This window comes from Giraffa tippelskirchi, chromosome X, assembly GCF_054371585.1.
Source record: "Giraffa tippelskirchi isolate mGirTip1 chromosome X, T2T-mGirTip1v1.2.pri, whole genome shotgun sequence".
NCBI lineage: Eukaryota > Metazoa > Chordata > Mammalia > Artiodactyla > Giraffidae > Giraffa > Giraffa tippelskirchi.
Genome location: NC_137289.1, coordinates 46,726,186 through 46,739,836, shown reverse-complemented (window position 1 = coordinate 46,739,836; position 13,651 = coordinate 46,726,186). Strand labels below are relative to the sequence as shown.

Below are 13,651 nucleotides of genomic sequence, written 5' to 3'. Positions count from 1 at the left end.
GGGGGTGTTATTTAAAAAATCTATGTTAAATGCATGGATCCAAATGGCACTGCAGCAGTAGAAAAGGGAGCATTATTAGAACATTTACTGTTTGTAAATAGGAAACTGGCACCTATACTCCCAAAAGGAACATTTTTGGGGAGGCTGGGCCACATGTCATCCGGGATCTTAGCTCCCTGACCAGGGATCGAACCTGCATGCCCTGAATTGGAAGCATGGAGTCTTAACCTCTGGACTGCCAGGGAAGTCCCTATAAAGGCATATTTTAATCTCTCCCACATAACTTCCTGTGTTCCTGTTGGATGTGAACTAATTGACCTTGCCTGATGCAGATAAATTTAACGACTATAAACACAGACCCAGAGGACTTGGATGCCTATGCTCCTTTTCCATCCTACTGTTACATGCTTATTGCCAGTTTGCCAGCTATGAGTATCACAAAATAGCAGAGTAGGACTATCGGCTAAAGGAAAAATGGTGGCTTTTGATTAGTTATGCTGACAAAAATATCACAAGAATGAGATTAATAAAGTCTATGGGGTTAAAGATTCTCATTATCAGATGGACATCATGGCCTATCCCAGCTGTCTTTCTGAGCTTTTTGTAAGATATGGGTTATTTCATCTTCTGTCAATTTGCATTTCCATCCAGCTATACAGGTTTCTTGCTTTATTTAGCCCTGCCATGAAGTAGGCCAAGGATCCTTCTCTGTACCTTCAGACTTCATTACATTTCTTATTTATTTATTTATTCATTATTTTGGGCTGTGCTGGGTCTTCATTGCTATGGAGGCTTTTCTCTAATCGTGGTGAGCAAGGGGCTAATCTCTAGTTGCAGTGCGCCGGTTTCTCATTGTGATGACTTCTCTTGTTGTGGAGCACAGGCTCTAGTGTGTATGGATATAGTTGCAGCATGTGGTCTCAATAGTTGTGGTTCCCAGACTCTAGAACCCAGGCTCAGTAGTTGTGGCACTCAGGCCTAGTTGCTCTGTGGTATGTGGGATCTTCCCAGTCAAACCTGTGTCCCTTGCATTGGCAGTCAGATTCTTCACCACTGAGCCACTTGGGGAGCCCCTTCATTCCATTTCTATTGGCTATGATGACTGGCTCTCTGAATCCTGGCAAGACTCTCATCACTGTCTTGCTGTCTTTACTGATTTTATAGGAAGGAAACCCTAAATTTAAAATAATAATTTTGTAAAATATAGCACATATAAGGTGAAGTGTGTCAATTATTTTGTACAGCTGAATGCTTTTAAATAAAAAATATGTAATTATATCAACAGAACATTTCCAGCATTGCAGAAGGCTTCCTCATATTTCTTCCCAGTCAATACCCCACCCCTACTCAGAGGTAACCACTACATTCACTTTTGTTCTACAGATTCATTTGCCTGTTCTTAAATTTCATGTAAATAGAATTATATTGTATGTACTTTAAGGCATCTGGCGTCTTTCAACTTTCTTGTTCGTGTATTTTTGTGGATAGTAGTAAGCTTTTATTTTATATATTTAGGAGTAGAATGACAAGGTTGTTAAAGAGAGATATGTTTAGTTTTAGTAGATACTTCCCAACAGTTCCAAGGAAGTTGTACAAGTTAACATTTTCACCAACAATGTATGAGAGTTCTAGTTGCTCCATGTTCTTCTCAATGCTTGGTATTGTCTGTTTTTTTGTTTTGTTTTGTTTTTCAATTTTAGCTATTCTGGTGGGGGTTTGTATGTCTTGGCTGTTAGTTTAATTTGCATTTTCTGAATAACCAATAATGATGAAAATCTATTAATATGCTCTAAGGCCATTTAAAAGTTCTCATCTGTGAAAGTGAAGTCGCTCAGTCGTGTCCGACTCTTTGCGACCCCATGGACTGTAGTCTACCAGGCTCCTCCATCCATGGGATTTTCCAGGCAAGAATACTGGAGTGGGTTGCCATTTCCTTCTCCGGGAGATCTTCCTGACCCAGGGATTGAACCCAGGTCTCCCGCATTGTAGGCAGACGCTTTACCATCTGAGCCACCAGGGAACTCTGAACAGTGGCTGCAGCCAAATAAACAAGAGATAAAATTTCTTCCTAAAACCAAAGCAAGAGGACAGAAAATACTGCCCTTTCAGGGTCCTGCCGCTGCTGTTGCTGCTAAGTCGCTTCAGTTGTGTCCGACTCTGTGCAACCCCATAGACAGCAGCCCACCAGGCTCCCCCGTCCCTGGGATTCTCAAGGCAAGAACACTGGAGTGTGTTGCCATTTCCTTCTCCAATGCATGAAAGTGAAAAGTGAAAGTCAAGTCGCTCAATCGTGTCTGACTCTTAGCGACTCCATGGACTGCAGCCTACCAGGCTCCTCCATCCATGGAATTTTCCAGGCAAGAGTACTGGAGTTGCCATTTCCTTCTCCAGGCTCATCTGTGAAGTGCCATTCAATTCTTTGTTCCATTTTCAACATTTTTAAAAAATTGCATTGTCTTTTTTTTTTTTTTACTATTGATTTGAAGAAGTTTAAAATAAATGTATATACTTGATACAAGTCCCTTGTTAAATATATGTTTTGTGAATATTTTTTCCCAGTCTGTTGTTGGCCTTTTCACCCTCTTGAAGTGTCTTTTGATAAACGGGTCGCAAAGAGTTGGACAAGACTGAGCAACTTTCACTTTCATTTCGATAAATGGAAGTTCTTGTGTGTGCTAAGTCGCTTCAATTGCGTCTGACTCTTTGCGATCCCATGGACTGGACTGTAGCCTGCCAGGCTCCTCTGCCCATGGGATTCTCCAGGCAAGAATACTGGAGTGGGTTTCCATTTTCTTCTCCAGGGCATCTTCCCGACCCAGGGATCGAACCCATGTCTCTTATGTCTCCTGCATTGGCAGGAGGGTTCTTTACCACTAGTGCCACCTGGGAAATCTTAATTTTAAAGAAATCCATTTATCAATCTTCTTTCCTAGTTAATGCTTTTTGTGTAGAGTAAGAAATCTTTGACTACTGAAGATCATGAAGATATCTGTCAATGGTTTGATCTAGAAGATTTACTGTTTTACCTTTCATATTTAGGTCTATAGCCTGTTTCAAATTATTGTTAGTAGTCGTATATCCAGTGTGAGGTTACAGTCATGTCATGGTTCCACTGATTTATTTGTTTGTTCTTGTATTAGTACCATGCTGTCAAATAATTGGAGCTGCATAGCTAGGTAACCTTAGTATCTGGTAGTATATGACCTCCAATTTTGTTCTGCTTTAAGATTTTTTGGCTATACTAAGCCCTTTATGACTTTCCTGGTGGCTCAGAGAGTAAAGTGTCTGCCTGCAATGCGGGAGACCTGGGTTTGATTCCTGGGTCAGGAAGATCCCCTGGAGAAGGCAATGGCAACCCACTCTGGTACTCTTGTCTGGAAAATCCCATGGATGGAAAAGCCTGGTAGGCTACAGTTGATGGGGTCGCAAAGAGTCGGACATGACTGAGTGACATCACTTCACTTCACTTCAAGCCCTTTATATATCCTTATACATTTTAGAATCACTTTGTATAAAGTGCCTTCTGGGGGTGGTTTTGAGCTTATTAACTCAAATGAGCCTCCCCATGCCCTCACAACTTCAAAATCGATGTAACATTTGAGGCAGAGACCAATAGAGTTATCTGTGGCAGTCTCTTCCCTTCTCGCGATAATTTGCCTCAAAAGTACCGCGAGACTTGGGAGATTTTACTGCTGCGCACAGTGGCCACCGAACTCCGCTAACTTGAGGTAATGAAGATTAGCCCAGCATTTCAGGCTTCTCAAATTTCCAATCTAGTATGTTAGCCTCCAAATTTATGAAGATTTCTCATTTTCCTCAGTAGAATCCCCCTGCCTGGGTCCAAGCCTCATCTTTGACTTGTGCATGGAATAAGCAAATGTCTCAGTGAAGACAAAAAGTCCGTGATTATCGCTCACTTAGAAACGACTCTTTACCTCAGAAATTTTAGTTCATCTTGTCCTTGTTTCTGTAGATTGCAGGTATTTTAAAAAGTTATTAATTTTGCACTTCATCTTTTGTTATTGTTTTTAGTTGTGGCAAGAGCGTTCACATCCCACTTGAAAGTGAAAGTCCAGTGAACATTTGGTTGGCATAATTTTGACCCTCTCACCCATCTTGGCAGAATCACAGGTGAGTAGTTTATTAGTGGGCCAATTCAGTAGGTCAGTGGAAGGGCAGGTATTAATAAAATGGACACGGCATTCCTGTTGCAGATAATGGGGATTGTTGTGGACTGATGTGGCTCTCTCCATCCTTCTGCCTTGGAACTCACAGTCAACTTGGAATTCAGCCAGTTTCCAGGGATGGGAAATTAGATTAACATTCTCTCCGAGTTCTATTCCTTAGAATAAAACTCTTAGAGTTCTGCTTAGAATGAGATGTCAGTGCTGGATCTGACATTGATAAGGTGTCAGAATAAGGTGTATTTTCCTCCTGTAGGCACCTGAATTTGTGTTCTCTGGCATAAGACTTTAGGATAAGACCTGGGCTGACTTCCAATTCTGTATCTTTACTTACCATGTGACTGTGGGCAAGTTACTTGATTTCTCTGTTCCTCAGTTTTTCCATCTGTAACTTCACAGGGTTATTGAGAGGATTAAATGTACTAATAGAAAAAAAAAAGTACCTGAAGTGTAATAGGTCTTTAATCAATGTGAACATTTATTAGAATACTTATGGGCATGCCATCTCATCTGATATATAGTTTTTGAGACTGGGGATTATGCTTGATTACTTTTTGGGGGCAAGTAAAATTTACATATAGTGGCATGTACAAATATTAAGAGTACCATTAAGTGAGTTTTGAAAAATGCATAACCTTATATAACCCATCACCTCAGAAAGTTCTCTTTAGCCTCTTCCAGTCAGTTTCCACTCCCCAGATGCAATTGCTATTTTTATTTTTCCACCATAGATCGTTTTGCATTTTCTAGAATTGCATTTGAATAGAATCATACAATATATATTCTTTTGAGTCTGGCTTCTTTCATAAAGTATGATGTTTTTGATATCCATCCATGTTTTTTATCCCTTTCCTTTTATTGCTGATTAGTGGCTTTCCTTTTATTGCTGATTAGTATCATGTTGGATGAATATACCACAGTTGATCCATTGTCCTTTCGACTGACATCTGGGTTCTTTCCACTTTTTTGGTTACCATGCATACAGCTGCTATAACCATTCTTTTTTTTTTTTAAATAAATTTATTTACTTTAGTTGGGGGTAATTACTTTACAATATTGTAGTTGTTTTTGCCATACATTGACATGAATCAGCCATGAGTTTACATGTGTCCCCCATCCTGAACCCCCCTCCCACCTCCCTCCCCATCCCATCCCTCTGGGTCATCCCATTGCCCCAGCCCTGAGCATTTGTCTCATGCATCGAACCTGGAATGGTGTTCTGTTTCACATATGATAATATACATGTTTCAGTGCTATTCTCTCAGAACGTCCCACCCTCACCTTCTCCCTCAGAGGCCATAAGACTGTTCTATGCATCTGTGTCTCTTATTCTGTCTCGCATATAGGGTTATCATTACCATCTTTCAGATTCCATATATATGCATTAGTATACTGTATTGGTGTTTTTCTTTCTGGCTTACTTCACTCTGTATAATGGGCTCCAGTTTCATCCATCTCAATAGAACTGATTCAAATGTATTCTTTTTAATGGCTGAGTAATATTCCATTGTGTATATGTACCACAGCTTCCTTATCCATTGGTCTGCTGATGGACATCTAGGTTGCTTCCATATCCTGGCTATTGTAAACAGTGCTGCGATGAACATTGGGGTACACGCGTCTCTTTCAATTCTGGTTTCCTCGGTGTGTATGCCCAGCAGTGGGATTGCTGGGTCACATGGCAGTTCTATTTCCAGTTTTTTAAGGAATCTCCATACTGTTCTCCATAGTGTCTGTACTAGTTTGCATTCCCACCAACAGTGTAAGAGGGTTCCCTTTTCTCCACACCCTCTCCAACATTTATTGCTTGTAGACTTTTGGATAGCAGCCATTCTGACTGATGTGAAATGGTACCTCATTGTGGTTTTGATTTGCATTTCTCTAATAATGAGTGATGTTGAGCATCTTTTCATGTGTTTGTTAGCCATCTGTATGTCTTCTTTGGAGAAGTGTCTGTTTAGTTCTTTGGCCCATTTTTTGATTGGGTCGTTTATTTTTCTGGAATTGAGATGCAGGAGTTGCTTGTATATTTTTGAGATTAATTGTTTATCTGTTGCTTTGTTTGCTATTATTTTCTCCCATTCTGAAGGCTGTCTTTTCACCTTGCTTATAGTTTCCTTTGTTGTGCAAAAGCTTTTAATTTTAATTAGGTCCCATTTGTTTATTTTTGCTTTTATTTCCAATATTCTGGGAGGTGGGTCGTGGAGGATCTTGCTGTGATTTATGTCAGAGAGTGTTTTCCCTATGTATAACCATTCTTATAAAAAGTCTTTTTGTGAACTTTCATTTCTCTTAGGTAAATACCTCAGAGTGGAATTGCTGGGATTGGATAGGTGCTTGCCTAGTTTTATAAGAAACTACAAGACATTTTCAAGAGGTTGTATCCTTTCACATTCCCACAAGCAGTGGGTGAGAATTCTGGTTGTTCTACATCTCTGTCAACATTTGGTGTTATCAGTCTTTGATTTTAGCTAGTCTAGTGAGTGTGTTATGGTATTTCATTGTGATGTTAATTTGCATTTCCCTGATGACTAAGATATGAAATATATTTTCTTGTGCTTATTAGCTGTTTAGTTTTCTTCCTTTGTGAAATGTTTGTTCAACTCTTTTGCCCATTTTTTAAATTGTCTTTTTATTTTTGAGTTGTTTAAGCTCTTTATATGTCATGGTTGCAAGTTCTTTGTCAGATATATGTTTTGTGAATATTTTCTCTCAGTCTGTGCATTGCTTGCTCATTTTATTAACCATGTGTTTTGATGAATTGGTTTATCTTTGTACCCCTGCTATTCATACACATTTGAAACTTGATAATATCTACTGAATGAAAGAGTTAAAAGTTGTCCCTCCCTCCCTTCTTCCCTTCCTTTCTTTAACAACACTTACTGGTTACCTGTGTGGCAGCTACTCTTTCTATTTTTCAGAAAACAGAAGAGTCAAGCTTTCTAATTTCATGAAACTCCATTTTAGTCTAAATGTGAGAAGGGGTGAGAGACAGAAAAACAAATGAATAAACAAGAAAATATGAAATGATTATAGGTACTAGAATATAAAAATGTGCTGTATGCATAATGAGAAAGGGATGGTTAAGAGGCTTTTTCAGGTTGGAGGGTCAGAAATTAGAGATGATATTTAAGCTGAGACCAGAATTACAAGAAGCCGTTTTTTTCTAAGGGAATGGGATTCTAGGCAGAAGTAACAGCTAATAAGATGGTCCTTACAGTGAGTTGGGACTTGGTGCAAACTACCCAAAATACACTGTTAGGCAAACACCTTAGGGTCAGGGGTTGCTTTAGAAATTATCATAACTGGAATAAGCTGATGCTATGCTGTTACTATTCTTAGCACTGCAGTATTCGGCAATTTCTCAACACCCTCCCTGCCCTCCCCACATCCCCAGCTCCTAGGTTCCAAGATGCTTTGAATATAGAAATTGTGGATTATCTAACATAGTGGTCAACAGGGTTAAGGCTAGGTCAGGAAATTTTTTCCCATCAAAGGTAATCATGAGATAGAAAAAATAAATCAAGGGTTACATAAATAATAGGTAACTTCATTTGTCTTTGGGCTTCCCTGGTAGCTCAGCTGGTAAAGAATCTGCCTGCAGTGCAGACCCCGGTTCGATTCCTGGGTCAGGAAGATCCACTGGAGAAGGGAGAGGCTACCCACTCCAGTATTCTTGGGCTTCCCTGGTGGCTCAATTGTAAAGAATCAGCCTGCAATGTGGGAGACCTAGGTTTGATCCCTGCGTTGGGAAGATCCCCTGGAGAAGGGAATGGCTACCCACTCCAGTATTCTGGCCTGGAGAATCCCAGATAGTTTATAAAAGGGTTTCCCTGGTGGGTCAGTTGGTAGAGTCTGCCTACAATGTGGGAGAGCCATATTCAGTCCCTGGGTTGGAAACATCCTCTGGAGAAGGAAATGGCAACCCACTCCAGTATTCTTCTGGAGGGGGCTTCCCAGGTGGCGCTAGTGGTAAAGAACCTGCCTGTCAGTGCAGGAGACATAAGAGACGTAGGTTCGATCCCTGGGTGGAGAAGATCCCCTGGAGGAGGACAGGGCAACCCACTCCAGTAGTCTTGCCTGGAGAATCCCATAGATAGAGGAGCCTGGTGGGCTATAGTCCATGGGGTCACAAAGAGCTGGACATGACTGAGTGACTAACACTTTCACTTTTCATTTGTTTTTATAAAGTAGCAATGTGTGAAATGTTCTACCTCTGCTTTTTACACTTAGATTGTGTCATAAAAAAAAACTCTATAAATACAATACCTATTTGATAAATTGACTATAATTTGCTTCTAAATTTTGACCAGTTTCAAGAGAGATGGAAGAAAAGATGTGAAGGAATAGTGAAAGATGGTGATTCAGAGAGAATGAAATAGAATGAAACACACAGGTGATTAAATGCGGTGTGTTGGCTAGGAGTATTAATTTAAAAAGAATCCTAGGGGGAGGTAAAGAAGCTGAGAAAAGAAACTGGGTGAAAGGGAAGCCAGACATTAAATAGGTTTTGTGTGAGTACGTTCCTATCACCCTTTTGTGCCCTTGGGCTATGAGCACCATAGTAGGTTATTGCTTCCTTTGAAAAATGTGATGGGGCTCTCTAGTAGTATTTAATACACTTTTTTTCTGTATCTTTCTTCTCATGACCTGATTCATGCTCTACATTAATACCAAATTCCTTTTATGATTTTTCCCACTATTTCTTTTCAAAAAGCAGAGATTTCTTGTGAGTTAAACTGCCATGTGTCTAATACCCACTCTCCCCTACTTCAGATGGAAAGTTGCCTCCAACTAAAATCGTGCCTTCTGGGTATCACAGTGAGGACCCTCATAATCAGGGAAAACCCTATGGCTACTATCATGATTTTGGATTTAAAAAAATGTGTGGTTCTGACAGGACTTATGCTAGGTGAAGATACTATATAATTGAGTAGGTCAAACCACACACTGTGGAAACCAGCAAGCCCCATGTGAAATTCACAGACCATCTGGCTGATGACTTGCTTTACTTCAATAAAGGAAGGTCTTAGGAGTTCAAGTAGCTGGGGTTAAGTCTGAGGCTTGCTGGGCTCCACTGTGGTCAGAACTGCTGGAAACAGGGCAAAGACAGATTTGGCAGTATCCTAAAAGAGTGACATGGATGGCTGCTTCCTAATATTCTCTACTAGAATAAAACTTGACTGAGGCTGGAGAGAGGAAACCAGCCCAATTTGCAGGACTGGTAGCTAGAAATTTAATATGTATATATGCCCAAGAAAACAACTGGCCAAAATTTATCAATTCATGTAGGACATGTGCCAGCTCATCAGAATGAAAAGATAGAATAATCTACTTAGAATAAGAGAGGAGACAATCTGACCCCCCCCCACCCCGCTGGAGGGGGGGGACAAAAACTAATACAGATTCTAGTCTTGGGAACTCCAAATCTCAAATCAGTCCCCTTGTCAGTTCAATTTAAGGTTGCAGATTGGGCATGTGAAACCTCAGGGCATGTGGACATGAACGTTCTAAGTAGGCAGAGGAGAAAGAGTGTAAAAAAATTAAACAATGAGTAAGCAATATGAATCAAACAAATGAGTAAGGAATATGAGTTATGTCAAATTACCAAAAACTTGTATCCTCAACAAACTCATTTTTAAGGGGAGCAGAGGTTGGTAAGGGCTTCCCTGGTGGCTCAGACGGTAGAGAATCCGCCTGCAGTGCAGGAGACCTGGGTTCGATCCATAGGTTGGGAAGATCCCCTGGAGAAGGGAATGGCTGCCCACTTCAGTATTCTGGCCTGGAGAATTCCATGGACAGAAGAGCCTGGCAGACTACAGTCTATGGGGTCACAAAGAGTCGGACAAATGTGATAGGTAGATTATATTGGGCTGTTCTCTAGATTTCTAAACAAAGAATATTACCTTGAAGAAGTATAAACTTAGGAACAGGGATTGTAGAGTATACAAGACATACAGATAAGAATAGTATGACCATGGCTTTAGATAAATTTGGGAGAAATAACAGCTAGATATGGAATAGTGGCAGTGATAGGAAATGACCAAAGAACAAATCTTATAACGGAAGTTATACAAAATTTGGGAAGAGACAGAGAATGTGGGACTTCAATTTGCCATAAATTCCCCAGACTGCAGGGGCAATCAAAAACTTTAATGAATGGATTATTAAAAACACAGACTTTAGCAGCACCAGATATAAATGGCAATAAGAGAAAAAGTACTAATAAAAACATAATTAATTAAAAGATTGAGTGTATGTATCTTCCTCAATAGAGATGTTCAAGAAAGATAGACAGACTGCTTGTACTCACTTTGTTCTCATATCCCATAAGAAGTGGTAACAACCATGAGAAGTATAAAGGGGACTATGAGTAGTAGAGCCTCATAAGGCCATCCAAAAACGAGGAACAATAGCTAGCGGCACCCTTTCAACCTTATCCTATAGCCAGAATCTGTATGATGGATAAAAATTCAAGGATACTAACTTTATGTTTCTCTTTTCTACTATTAGATCTGCTTTGCTGTTTTCTCTTGGCTGTGAATCTGTCTGATGGTCGTTATAATAGCAGTTCACTACTGATACAGACAAGAGTACCATACGTAAATTTTGCGGGAGGTTCACCAACTTTATCAAAAAGTACTGTTGGACCACTGGCCTCATTCTGTAGTTGATCATCATTGTAATCATATCAACAGCCTCATTTCTCAACCCAACCAACCACTGCCAGCCCCACAGGATCCATTGTCACCAAGAACCCATTTACTACAGCTTTTAGTAATATTTTATTTACTGAAGAAAGCGTAGAGGTATGGAGTCTGCATCGGCCCCTGTACTTATTGATGGAGTTATTGACTGGGTAGCCCAGTTCATACAAATAGCTGAAGAGCTTTTACAGGTGATCACACAAGAACCAGTTCCTTGTATGGAACAAAATGAGGGAGCAGAAGAAATAGAAGTAGATGCTTTTCTTTCTGAGGAAGCTTCACTACCAGACCTTGCTGATCTCCCAGACTTAGAATCAATACTGACACCAGGAGAAGATGAAGACCTACTGTTTGATGTAGATCAAGCTATGTTAGACATCGGTGAATTATATGACCAACAACTCAATCGTGTTAAAAACGAGTTAAGAAATGGCTAAGACCTCATGTACCCCCACCAACATGTGATAACTGTTCATTTCTCTGTTTTAAATATATACAGAGTTTTCTGAATGTTAGCAATAAAGTTTTTCTCCTAGTTCTGCAATTTCATTGCTAATCTTTTCTTTGTATTTGTGTAAAAAGCTCTGACTTTAGCACGTGGCTCTGTCTTTACCTGTGCTTGTTCTCTTGCTTGGGTTCCTGATAATAGGAGCAAACAATAGCAAAGAAAAGAAACCCCTTATCTAACAATAGAGTGAAGACCTAATGAACTCTCTCACATCTTGGGGCCCAGTTTCTACAGTGAATGGAAACTAAAAGGGGAATATTCCCCAGGGTGGCATTATAGTGAATATATTCACACTAACAAGACAATGAGTGAGTGAAAGTCTCTCAGTTGTGTCTGACTCTTTGCGACCCCAGTCCATGGAATTCTCCAGGTAAGAACATTGGAGTGAGTAGCTGTTCCCTTCTTCAGGGGATCTTCCCAACTCAGGGATTGAACCCAGGTCATCTGCATTGCCAGCGGATTCTTTACCAGCTGAGCCACAAGGGAAGCCCGAGAATACTGGAGTGGGTAGCCTATCCCTTCTCCAGAGGATCTTCCCGACCCAGGGATGGAACCAGGGTCTCCTGCATTGCAGGTGGATTCTTCACCAACTGAGCTATCAGGAAAGCCCAGTATTGTGGCACTTTTACTTGAAAAAATGTAACTACTTACTAGGCCATTCGGACAGAATGTGTTACCTAAAGGATGCTATACTGGCCTGGGGGAAAAAAGTCTGAAAAAATAGCTATCTAACAGAGAATAAAACTTCAGAAAAGTTTACAGATAACTTGCCAGGAAGACACCTTTGAAAAAGCTGATGCCAAGAAGTTCCAATGCAGTACCGACTATTCCCTCAAATGCTGACCCACATCACAACTACTCTGCAACATTGTTCCTCAAATGGAAATGGCAAATTACACCAAATAACAAGACAGAAGTACTAGTACTAGAAGGGCTGGATAAAGCCCTAACCAGGAGTGTTCACCTGTGGAAAAGTCAAACACTTATGGCATAGGCTTAGAGATGATGGTCCATAAGTAGAAGCAGATAAAGTATACTTTCTTGGATATAACTGCATTTATAATGAGTAGCTGATAGGCTTATTATAAGGGAAACTGCTGCAACTTTGACATGGGAATCTTTATTGAGAAATGGGAGCAATAATAAACTGAAACAAAATGTACACTTATAGGTATACAATATAGTGATTCCCAATTTTTAAAAGTTATACTCCATTTAGGGTATCCTAGATAGTGCCGTGGTAAAGAATCTGCATGCCAGTGCAGGAGACCTGGGTTTGATCCCCGGGTCAGGAAGATCCTCTGGAGTAAGAAATGGCAACCTGCTCCAGTATTCTTTCCTGGGAAATTCCATGGACAAAGGGGCCTGGTGGGCTGCAGTCCATGGGGTCGCAAAGAGTTGGACATGACTGAATGACTGAACACACACACACACACACACACACACACACACACACACACAAACTCTATCTTATTATAAAATATTGGCTACATTCCTCGTGTTGTACAATATATGCTTGTAGCTTATCTTATACCTAATAGTTTGTACATCTTACTCCTCTGCCCCTATCTTGCCCCTCTCTTCCCCTTTCTCCCCACTGGTAACCATTCTATATTTGTGAGTCTACCTCTGTTTTTTTTTTTTTTTAATATCCACAAGCTTGTTGTATTTTTTAGAGACTATTTTGAAAATCAGAAGAACTAGGGAGCTAATGAAATATAACAGTATGAGAAAGTTTCACAGTAGACTGCTATGTGGAAAGATTGATAGAGTAAATGAGGATCCAGGAGACTTAGAGGGGTGATAAAAGACACAAAGAGGAGAAATAAAAGTTACATTACAATCAACTACTGTGGATAATTACAAACCATATCAGACAGCAGATTGAGGGGCTTTTCTGTTGCAATAACTGGACAAACTGAGCCTTACTTGCCCAGGGTAAGTGACTTTATACACTGTGTCCAACATGGTAAATAATAGATACAGTGCAATGGAACTCTGCCACATTAAACTAAATAGAACAGTGGGAAAGCAAGAAGTAACCATTTATCTTCACCATTCCAATAAGAGCAGTTTTATAAGGAAAAAATAGTGATCAGAGTTAAATAAGCAAATCAATATATGTAGCAACCAAGAAGAATAACAGAGGAACTGAATAGAAGTTAAAAGATAGAATCTATGCTTTGATTAAAGACTTAGAAACAGTCAGGGAAGATATACACTCCATTAGAAATTTGGACTTTAGGAAATTG

At 40.0% G+C, this 13,651-nt stretch overlaps 2 protein-coding genes across 2 annotated transcripts in view; one reads left to right on the top strand and one right to left on the bottom strand.

Annotated features, from left to right (window-relative positions):
• The window catches only part of TRPC5 (transient receptor potential cation channel subfamily C member 5), a 291,668-nt gene that overhangs the window by 92,948 nt on the left and 185,069 nt on the right, over window positions 1-13,651 (bottom strand). The gene's annotated exons all lie outside the window — the stretch shown is intronic.
• On the top strand, window positions 10,996-11,435 carry TRPC5OS (TRPC5 opposite strand). The gene has a single exon (XM_081566415.1). The coding sequence runs from the start codon at window positions 10,996-10,998 to the stop codon at window positions 11,326-11,328; it is 333 nt and encodes a 110-aa protein (XP_081422541.1). The 3' UTR covers window positions 11,329-11,435.